Here is an 11,456-nt window from a genome sequence, read left to right as displayed (position 1 = left end):
AATTCCTATGTGATGGGATTTTTTTAACTCACTTCAAAACATCCTGCAGTGATTACTCACTGAGGAGTTTCGGGTTCTTAAGGTCGTTCCTTTGTTCTATCACTAATGTATGACTCTACCGATGTATGATTATTTCTTTATATTTGAAAAAAGGTTTTCTATCTTTGTTTGTAGCCCTGAGGAAGTCGTGGGGGTTGTATTACCCCGAGACGAAACACGTGTTGGCCGCATGCACCTCTGACATGATGCTGTGGAATATGTGATCAGGACAACTGAGAAAATAAAGAAAAGATAAATCCTCACACCAAAGGATTGAACTTGATTTTGTCAATTGTTTCAACTACACTGGACATTTGACTTTGCCTATGCTCGGGAACAAACCACGTTTTTTATAGCTCAATAATTGAGCTTTCAACACAACTGATTGTTTATTCAGTCCAAATTCTAGTCGAATTTGGTACGACATTGTGGCAGTGGGAAGAAGAAACAGATTTCTATAGCATTTCATTTGCGCATTGTCCAGCCATTTGTCAATTTGATCTTTAAATATCAATGATCCTTAAGTTAAAATAGATATGAACTTAGCTTCAATCCCTTTGCAGATGCCTTTGAAGTCGGGCCACGCATTTTCTTTATCAGTTTTTTTAGCTTATAATCATAGACAAGAAAGTTTATCTCAGAGAAGAGAGGTGTGTTACATGCGAGCCTCGCTGATTAAAGTAGATATCTAGGTACTTTAGGCTTGAAACTTCCTCCAGGGCTACATCGTTAGTGGTAAATGTAACCTTCGGTCTATTAAAGTTGTTACTTCTGGCACCACATACCATCTTTTTAGGTCTCGCCTGACCCAGCGCATGCGCTGGTCTGACGAGACTTATTGAGACGGCTCCAAAAAGTGCTACCAGGCCAGCCTAGAGCTACAGTGCATGTGTGCAGGCGCGGGCGCCGCGCTTTACCGCGATTACTTTCACTTTCGAGGCCGCACGGCCGCTTTGATGTTTGATCGTGTCGCGATCACTTTCACTTTCGCGGCTGCTTGGCATAGCCAATAGGTCTCGCTTTTGGGACCTTATAAGTATTTAGTTATGCAACTGTTGCATGGCTAAACACTTATAAGGTCCCAAAGGCGAGACCTATTGGCTATGCCAATGCTTGTTTGTTTTTTGGAGGGGTTTACTGCTAATTTGTTGTCCTTGCAATACTGTGCGTGAGACTCCAGCGATCGGTGAAGCCCCACTGCAGTGTGGTCAAATAGTAATGTGACATCTGCATAATGGAGGAAATTGAATATCTGGGCCTGCAAATGTGAGAGGAAAAGCTCAAACTGCGGCTAGTGCATCATTTATATCTGCCACAAAGAGATTAAACCATCATTGATTCACCCCAGTATTGGTGTACATCTAACGGTTGTAACTCTACTTGCTGACGTTTTCACTCACACCCAGGTTCTGGAATAGAGGCTCCTGATTGCTAACAATAGATTTCCCAGAATGCCCCAGTTGGACGGCTTTTGCCAGAGATCTGTCCACTTTGTCAAATGCTGTTGTGAAATCAATAGATGCTGCAGACAGCAGCAGGGCATCTTTGATGTTGGCGGCTTGAATTAGAGAGGAAAGCATGGCTAAATTATCTTCAGTTCCATGACCGCGTCTGAGGCCAGACTGAGTGATGGGAAGTTAGGACTTTAAGTTAGCCCATTCCTCTACAGCGTTTTCAAAGTTATTGTTAAGCATTTGTCCGCCACGTCTAGGAGGGGAATTGGCTGAAAGCTGGCCCGTGGATCGTTTGGGCCCTTTTTTATAAATTGGTGTTAATATGGCACCTCTCTAACTGTCCAGCAGTTTCTTTGTCGCAATGCAATTCTTGAACAGAGGGGTTAGCAAAGTAGCCCATTCCGCTGGCGCTGATATAAATATTTCTAGTTGGTTGACCATTTGATCCGGGTGTGCCTGCTGATCCAAAGAAGGCCAATATTTGTATGATCTCATCTATCAACCAAGGTTTCCCTCCATTGCTCTTGATTTCCATGCAGGGGTCCCAATTTGTTGTCCGCTGGATGGACTGTGCTAGGTTCATCTTCCACAGACTGGTATTGGTTCGAGATATATTCTGTCCACTTAAAGGTAGAAATTATGGGAGATACCAGCAGGTTATTTGCGCTCGTTTTTTTCTGTACTATTGTTCAGCATTTTTAGGTTTTGCGACTTTATGGAGTTGAGTCCATAGTGCTTCCTCCTCTTGCCTAGCAGCTTCCCATGCTTTAACTCTATAGGCCTTCCTCATGTTCCGAACCTCGTCAATTCTTATTGAGATACTTCTATTCTTTTGTGCTGTTCTCAGCAGCTTGTTTAGTTTGCTTTTGAGATCCTTCAGCACCGGCAGGCAATTGCTTGTTTGCCTCTTTCCTGCAAATCTCTCCTTGTTGGAAAATTCATTAAGGAGCTTCTCCAGGAACTCGGCCCAGTGCGGTGGTAAGGGCAACTGCTCTCTTACTCTTATTTTTAGAAATTCTTTCAGTTCCTTCCCTTTTCCATCAAACAGCGTTGTTGATCATTTTACTCTTCACAGCCCACAAGTAGCCTCTTCATTGCCGATTGTTTGAATTTGTGAGCGTCTGGTAGTTTCCCTAGAAAGAGTGCAAACTAGCCTTGTGTAGTCACTGGTCGAAATGTGCAGGGCTTGAAAGCTGCTTATCTGTGGTAAATTTTGGATAGATTCCCAGATATAGTCAATTAACAAAGAACTTGAGCTTGTTATATATGTGCAGGATGATGGTTGGTCCAACATGCTTCTTCCATTGAGGGTTCTGAGGCCTAATGAATTAAGAGTGGTGGCATGTTTGTCACCAGTCTTGTCCTTCTTGATTTTCCACAAAATAATTTCAGGTATGTGCCAAGCAGAATCTTCTTCTTGCCATGTGGGAGGATCTAGAATTCCCAATAGAAACATGTTGAAATATCCCACCATCACCCATGTATCTGTAGCAAATTGTTGCTGTAGGGTTCTAATTATTTTTTAAATGTCCCCATTGACAGATTTTTTTCTTGGGCTGTTTAGGATATATGTAAATGTTTCCAATTACCATAGGAGGTGTTTTCCTACCCTGGTTAGGTCTCGCCTGACCCAGCGCATGCGCTGGTCTGTTGAGACTTATTGAGAGGGCTCCAAAAAGTGCTGCCAACCTAGAGCTACAGTGCATGAGCGCGGGCGCGCGCGCCGCGCTTTTCCGCGATTACTTTCACTTTCGCGGCCGCACAGCCGCTTTGATGTTTGATCGCGATCGCATAGCCAATAGGTCTCGCTTTTGGGACCTAATAAGTATTTAGTTATGCAACTGTTGCATGGCTAAACACGTATAAGTTCCCAAAGGCGAAACCTATTGGCTATGCCAATGCTTGTTTTTGTTTGTGGTTGTTGCCTGTACAAAGATGTATGCCCCCAGGTCACTCGCTAGAACTTTTGCTTCCAGCTTCAACGATTTGTGTTTAAGAATGGAGACTCCACCCGAAGGATATCCCATTTAACTGAGTGTTCAGATGCTGATGCAAATTTGATGTTATCAGCCCAATTTGTGATGTCCAGCTGCAGGGTTTCTGGCAAGAAAATAATGTAATTTTTGCTGATTTCTTACATTGCATTCTCAACAGCCAATAAATTGCTGAAGCCTTTAATATTCCATGAGGAGAGCTACAGGACGAGTATGGAAGGAGAGGAGTCATACATGTGGATTTGCGTTTCAATATGCCTCGCTGAGTCTCACTATAGGTTGATGGCCTTCAGTGAATGCTGGACGCCAGCTAGCATGGTCTTTTGTTAGCGGCATGTTCCTTTGAGATCAGGATCGACTCTATTGCAACTCTTGGATTTTGTGGGGCTTTCAGGCAGCAAAGGATGGAGGCCTACTGGCGTTGATGGTAGCTGATTTTGACTAGGAGATATGGATGTTTTGGTTTTGCTGATGCTAATGCCCCATTCAGCTGGTATTTTAGAGTGGAACGCCGCTCTTTTCAAACATAAATGTACAGCATATCCCTGTGTATTCCTGTGTTTAATGTGTATAATGATTACGTTTATAAATATATAGATATTCGTTAGGTCTCCTTAACAAATGTACATATTACCTATGGTTATATTATTCTGTGTTGAACTTGTATGTAGGTCACTGAATGAATCAATACATTTTTATCATAACTATTCATCTACAATTGCTTCACTGCTGAATCATTAAAACGAAAAAATAAATAAATTTTAAAAAAATTATAAAAACAAATAAATTAGCCTAAAGTACAGCAACACTTGAAGGTCTGAGTTTATTAAATACAACTTAAATATAGATATATTACCTCCCTTAAACATATATACCTTCCAGATACTTATGTATCTTTATATTTATTACTTTACTCCTAATTCAGCATCTAACTCATATGTAGTTTATTGGTTCTTGTCAGCAACTTATGGTACCCTTATCTGGCAGTTAATGTGAGTGGTGGGCAAAGTCCAACGTGGCACCAGCAGAACATCACCAGCAGCAGTGGGGTGGCTGACTGCAGAGATGCAGGGCAGCGTCGGGTGCCCAATGTTATCGAATGGAGAACGGTTGCGGTAGAAAGAGGCTGCAGGTGGGGACTGTCGGACCAGTCCGGTGAAATCAATGAGTGGCTTCGGTTCTTGCCATGTTGCGGGACGTGGGACACCTTTGGTCCTGATCTTCTGGGGCGTTTGGGTGCAGGGGGTCTTTGGGGTGTCTGTTTTCCCTATCAAGCAACACTCGAAGTTGAGGGGGCCTGCCAACAGAGGCTGCAGGTGACGTTGGGGAGTTCACGAGGAGTCACTCTACAGTGGACTCAGTACCTTGAGGTACACTCTGAGATCGTTGGCCCACTTTGACATGGGCTCGGGTGGGGCTCAGGTGCAGTGGTGCCTGGCTGCATCGGGTTTCAGTGGGGCCGGAGTCTGCTTGGTCTTTCTTTTACTGTCTGCAGGATGCTGGGGACAGTTCCACTGTCCCTCAGGAGGTCTTAGTTCCTGGGCAAAGGCTGGCAGGTCTCCCAGGCTTTGGGGACTCGGCTGCTGTACGATAAGTCGACTTTTGGTACAATAGGGGAAGTCAGCAGGCAAGGTGGCAGAGTTGGCACCGAGTCAGTTGCTGGGTCTTCTGTTCTTTGTGTTTGACTCTTCTTGTCCGTCGTCTTTCTTAAGGTCACTAGGATTTGTTTCTCTAGTGCTAGGGACTCCCCCAAATACTGAATTTCGGGGCGTTAAGGGAATGTAGGGTAGTAGCCAGTGGGCTAATGACCCTTGGGTTTACTAAGCCCCATATACTATCACTTCCTGTGGGAAGTGGCCATAACACTTTCCCAGAATTCCGAAGTATGGCATCACAAAGATGTCTACTTCTAAAAAATTGTGTCCACCTCAGTTTAGCCCACCTTAGGGATGGTACTAGCCTGGGGGTGGCCCGCCTACCTGACTAGCTAATGTTCCTGTCTGTCCAGGTGCTAAATTGGGCTATGGACAAGGGTGTCTGCTTCCTCTCCTGTGAGGGGGAGCCATATTTGCATTTCAAAGGCAGCAACTTTTTGAGGTTTGCTGGCCTAGGAAGGCTAATTAGCAGATCATTCTGTGGGAGGGAGTGTTACACCCTCATCTCGGACAGGCTTTTGTTCTGGCCTTTTAAGAGCAGAGGCTCTCACCCTAGGAGTCAGAACTGTGCCTCAGGTGGCAGGCTTGTAGAAATCAGTCAGGGAGCACACCAGAGGCTCATGGGTTTTCGGGGGGCACCTCTGGGTGCATGCATTGATAAACCCGTCACTGGGTTCCAGCATGGGGGCACAGAGCTCGGGTGTACCCTATATAGGGTGGTAGTTATCCAAACGGGCAAGGTTTGTATCCCCATTCTCCTTCCTCCAGCTCTGTTTTCTGCTATTGTGTTCTCTCTAAAATGGCTGCCTGTGCCATGTTCTCCCTCACTGTCCTCCAACTTCCACAAGTGTTTATGAAGGGAGTTCTCTATTATAGCCTCTACCTCCACTCTGACTCCTCTCAAACCACTTTCGACTACTCTTTCCAACGCCCTACCCTATTTCTCACCCTATACTTCTCTCAATATATCCTCTACCTCCACACTCTCACTAATCCCAAACCCCATACCACTACTATGATCCCGAAAATAATCCTTTCCAGACTCTTACGTCCTCTACTCCTCCTTGCATCATCTCATACCTATTTTACTGTTCAACTCATCCAAACAAGCCTTTCTAAACCTCTCCCTCTGTCCCTTTCACTTCACCTCCCCATTACTCATCCCAATGCCCCTCCTACTGCTATGAAATCCCCCCAAAAAATAATAATAAATAACTTCCTAGAACCTTCCCTCTTCTACCCCCCCACTATTCCTTTTCAATCCAAATAACAGACTAGCATGTCCACCACTCAAAATAATTTCATATTTCCCTATACAGATTCCCCACTGATCCTGTTTGGGTTGCAGAGTAGCATGCTACCTGCCAAAAAACACATTAACACCTCTCAGGGGGTAGCAAGCACTATTTAAATGCAAACCCTTCCCTCTTCTATTTCGCCACTATCCTTTTATAATCCAAAAAATAGACTAACATGCCTACCACTCAAATTAATTTCATATTTCCCTATACTAATTCCACTCTAATCTTGCTTGGGTTCCGAAGTAGAGTGCTACTCGCCCAAAAATGCTTCAACACCTTATCAGTGGTAGCAAGCGCTTTATAAATCCAAACCCTTTCCTCTTCCATCCCTCCACAATCTTTTCAATCCAAATAACAAACTAACATGTCCACTGCTCAAATTAATTTCATATTTCTCTAGACTAATTCACCACTAATCCTGTTGGGGTTCCAGAGTAGGGTACTACCCGCCAAAAAGTGCTTCAACACCTCATCAGGGGTAGCAAGCGCTCTATAAATGTAAACCTTTCCCTCCACTATCCTTCTCAATCCAAATAACAGACAAACATAGCCACTTCTCCAATTTTTCTTTATATTTCACTATACTAATTCACCACTAATCCTTTTGGGTTCCGGAGTCGCATGTTACTCACCGAAAAAGTGCTTCAACGCATCATCAGGGGTAGTAAGCGCTATATAAATGCCATTACAATAAAATACAATGTAATCTCTAGTGCACTGATGTATATCTCACCCTATCTCTCTCTCAATATATCCTCTACCTCAATCCTCTGACTCATCCCAACCCTGTCCTACTACTAAAAACCCCAAAATAACCCTGCCTAGACTCTTCCCTCCTTTACCCTTCCTTGCATCATCTCAAACCTATTTGCTACTCAGATCTGCCAAACAAGCCTTTCTAAACCCTTCCCTCATGTAGCCTCCTAGACTCATTCGATACCTCATCTTTCTCCCTAACCAACTTCTAGAGACTCTTCCCCCCTCATCTCTCCTTTGCTCATCACAAACCTTCTCCTACTGCTATGATCTCCAAATAAACACTTTCTAGACAGGGTCGGCTCCTCCTTAGGAGTGGAGGAGCGTCTCCCCGCCTGCTGCCAGCGCAGCAGGGAAACACAAAGAAATAAAATGGCATTTCCACACCATTTTATTTATTTGCCACTACACAAGCGCGAGGGTGGGGGTGGGGCTGAACCCTGCAAATGCAGGATGTCAGCACTGGTCTACAGTGTGCATTTAGGATTGGCCAGCTGTCTTGCGACAGCCAGCCAAACAGGAGCACTGTAGACCCAGCAATCCAAAGTCTGTGAAACAGCCTGGGGATTGCTGTCACAGGTCCTCTGCCTAAAAATGAGCTCTGGGTGAGCCTGTCCCCACCAACCCTGGAGCTGCTTTCACAGCAAGAAAGCAGCTCCAGGATTGGTTGGAGTTCTGTTCCACAAGCTGGAAGGAATTCCTTTCTGTGCCTGCTCATGGAAAGGAGAAATGCTGCAGTGGTTGTGCCGCACCGCGTTTATGGTGAGTAGCACTTTCGTGCCTCGACGTTTTATGTTGGGGCTAGGCTCCACTGTTTCTAGACCCTTTCCTCTTCAATCCCTCAACTATCCTTGTCAATCCAACTAACAGGGTCACATTCCACCTCTCAAATGAATTTCATATTTCCCTATACTAATTCACCACTAATGCTTTTTGGGTTTTAGAGTAGAATGCTACTCACAGAAAAGTGCTTCTACGCCTCGTAAGCGCTCCATATTTGCAATTACTTTCCACTGCATAAAACAACCAAGAATTAGTAGTACCCATGAAGCCCTTGAATCATATGAAAATATTGGAGCTCCTAAATATCAAGTAAATAAGTCATTTTAAATCGAATAAGGCTTGTTACGTACATTAGTCTGCATAAAATCAACGTTAATTGATAAAACATGCAGGGTTTAGCGGCAAAGTTGCTACTCTGAAGCCAGACATATCATATAGACCTGACTTCCCATTTTGCCAGCGGGTGTGATCGTGGGCAGACCCTTATGTTTCCCTCTGCTTCATCCCCTCATGGGTCAAACACTCGGATGCCTCACTAACAGTCTCAGAAAACCGATAGTCAGTGCTTTATAGCAAAAATACTTAATATGAAGCTCTTGGGTGCAGCCCCGGGGACTGACGGTCCCTCCACAGCACGAGAAGCAGGGTCTAAAGTTCGTGGACGCCGGCCGTGTTTGAGGACACATTCCGTCGGGTTCATATCTTTCACTAAGGCAACACGTAATCCTGCCCGAAACGTGTGCGGGATCTTAAACTCGCTTCAAGAGAGAGGCAGAAAGGGGGAAAGGAGAGCCTCTCCCACCCTGCACGAAAAATAAGATGTGCGGACGGTTCTTGCTCCAGCTCCGCTGCGGAGGACAGGGTTTATTAATTGGGGATTTTTTTTTTTTTACATTGCAGGCTGACTTCCGAAGATGGATGTGGGATGGGAGTACAGCCCTCCAAGTAATCACTTATCAACAATTTATCATTTCACTCTTGCCAAAAAAGAAAGCGCTACTTGCTTATTAACACTTCAGTGGCGGATAATAGACGCCACGGGGTGCCCGGGGGGGGGGGGGGGGGGCTGTGGGAAATGTGGTCTCGATTACGGAGGCGCTGCGTCCCCTCAGAGCACAGGCTGCAAAGCAGCAACAACTGTACTGCTGTGTTATGGTGGGGTATGCTGGACTATTTTATGCAAAACTGTGGTGTGGTGTGGCATGGCATGTTATCTCTCGTCTCACTTCTCTATGTTTTGTATTGGCATTTTATGCTATACTAGATTGCTACGTGACGTTGGGGTATTCCTGAAGCGGAACGTTTGCCAAGACCTGGCTTCGTGGCGCTGCTAGGTATTTAAATGGCGCTAAAACCTCACCGGGTGACGCGTACTTGTGATACGGCATTTCTAAACTAACCTTGGTGTGGGGGTTGGGTGGGGGGGTTGAGGGCACTGGCCAACTTTGGGCCTGGCTCCCGAGGCTTGAGCAGGCTAAGCCAAGCTATCTTCATTTCTGAACAGAGGTCAGAAGGTGACATGTGCGCTTCCGCTCGTTGAGACCAATGGATGGAGGAAGTTTTTAAGTGAAAAGGCAGGTGAGCACATATGTGATAAATAGTTTAGTCCCCGGTCCTGAGTTATGCATTGCATCGTCTAACACTAGACAGTCAAGTGGTGTGAAGCGAGTCAACCTAATCCGAGCTCATTTCGGATGTGAGACCTGCGAGGGGTAGAAAGAGTTAATATTAAAGGGGAGAGAGCGAAAAAAAGAGAAGAGAAAAAAAATCTTGGAGTTGTCAACGTAAAAGGAGGGTCTTTGATCCCCTGCCGTCTCATTGGCTTTAAACATCTCCTTCGAAAAGTTTTTTTCCTCGCTCTCTCCCCTACCTCCCACCCAGCCAGCCTCCTCCCGGGAGCCAAGAAGGGAGGGCGCGAGGGGGCCCTGGGAGCCGCGCAGAGAATAGCGATCAAAAATAAACCTCTTATGTGAAAGGGAAAGAGGGGGGAAGAACGTGTGTATATATACGGAGGCCGGCAGTGTGCAGGCTGCGACCCTGCGGGAACCGGGCACAGGCGAGGGGCAGGGCTGGGAGGCAGGCTGGGCACTCACAACGACGGGCTCACTCAGCTCCAGTAATCATAGTTTTTTAACATAATTTATTAACGGGGTGTTTCCGCTTCTTTTTCCTGATCCTGTTTTGACTTGAATTTGGGAAACGCGCAGCCTCTGGAGACAACAACGTACTTTTTGAGAGGCAAGGGGGCGCCGGTGTTTGTCCCACTTTTAAATTATATATGTATTTATTGAGAAAAGGGTCGAGTTAAGCGTACGATGTTTGTCTTTGAGCAAACTCTCTATTTATTTACAACTTGGGCTGCAATCAATCAGCCTGCATCGTAGTTATCTGTTCGTCCTGTTGCTTTTGGCGTTTAGTTCAAGGGCAGCTAAATATATTTATTCGAGTTTTTTTTATTTTTTATTTGGCACAGCACACTCTCTGCACTTTCCCCTTGACGTTCTAGAGTGTTGTGAGGTTAGCGAGTATACCCTAACTCTTGCTTTTGCACTTTTTCCGGCGGTGTCACTATGGCACCCTGTGCCCCTCTGCACCGGGCCGTGGAGCGCGGCGGCTCTTTGGTGTTGACGTGTTTGCTTCTTTTGGTGTCAAGCACCCAGGCAGGGCCCACTGGCCGTCTGCACGGGAAGGTGCAGGGGATGACCCGGGGCGACCCACAGCAGCAGTACACGGTACCAATCAGGGTGCAGGGGAGTCCGGAGCAGGTGTCCCTTCGCCTCTCTGCCTTTGGGAGGGTCTTCCTGCTGCGCCTGGCACCTGACGCCAGCTTCCTAGCACCGGGTCTGCGGGTGGAGTACCTGCGGCAAGGGAGGGGCGGGGGCACGGCTGGCAGCAGTGAGGTCAGCGCCGGACTCAGGGGGTGCTTCTATTCGGGCACGGTCAACGGGCGCAGAGAGTCACTGGCCGCGGTAAGCTTGTGCCAAGGAGTCCGCGGATCCTTCGTTGTGGACGGCGAAGAGTACCTCATCCAACCGGTTGCCCACAGCAAGCCCCATCTGAAAGGGGCACGGTTGGGGAGGCGCCCTGGGCAGGGAGAGAGGGCGTGGGTGCCGGGGAGAATGGAGAACCACCTGGCGCCTCATCTTATCCGGCGGCGAGGGCGCCCAGGCCCTGGGGGGCACCCCGATTCGAACAGTGGCACTCTAACAGCGGACATACACGCGCCAGGTCCCGTAGACAGCGCCACCGAGGAGGACTGGGCACCCACGGCGGGGACTCACCCAGAGCCGGCCCGCCGTCGGAGGTTCGTGTCCGAAGCCCGCTTCGTGGAGACCCTGCTGGTGGCCGACGCCTCCATGGTCCGCTTCTACGGGAAGGAGCTTCAGGTAAGGAGACGCTCCTGGCGTCCGGGAGAATGAGTTTTAAAGAGCTTTTTGAATGTTATTAAACACTTCTCTGTTGTACAATACTGGC

The 11,456-nt window shown here is 46.8% G+C and overlaps 1 protein-coding gene across 2 annotated transcripts in view; it reads left to right on the top strand.

The window, feature by feature from the left end:
• Window positions 1–9,947: 9,947 nt before the first annotated feature.
• ADAMTS8 (ADAM metallopeptidase with thrombospondin type 1 motif 8) overlaps window positions 9,948–11,456 on the top strand; it is a 198,248-nt gene continuing 196,739 nt past the window's right edge. The window contains exon 1 of one of the 2 annotated variants that reach the window (XR_014979811.1): window positions 9,948–11,368. Coding sequence is in view for 1 of the 2 variants with exons in the window: in XM_085647223.1 (XP_085503349.1) it covers window positions 10,553–11,368 (816 nt within the window). In the remaining variant the exon portion in view is untranslated. The remainder of the gene's footprint in view (window positions 11,369–11,456) is intronic. The other variant, XM_085647223.1, reaches the window with a different exon arrangement.

The sequence above is a fragment of the Triturus cristatus genome, chromosome 3_2, assembly GCF_964204655.1.
Source record: "Triturus cristatus chromosome 3_2, aTriCri1.1, whole genome shotgun sequence".
NCBI lineage: Eukaryota > Metazoa > Chordata > Amphibia > Caudata > Salamandridae > Triturus > Triturus cristatus.
The sequence above is the reverse complement of the archived record's forward strand: the minus strand, read 5'-3'. Positions and strand labels throughout refer to the sequence as shown.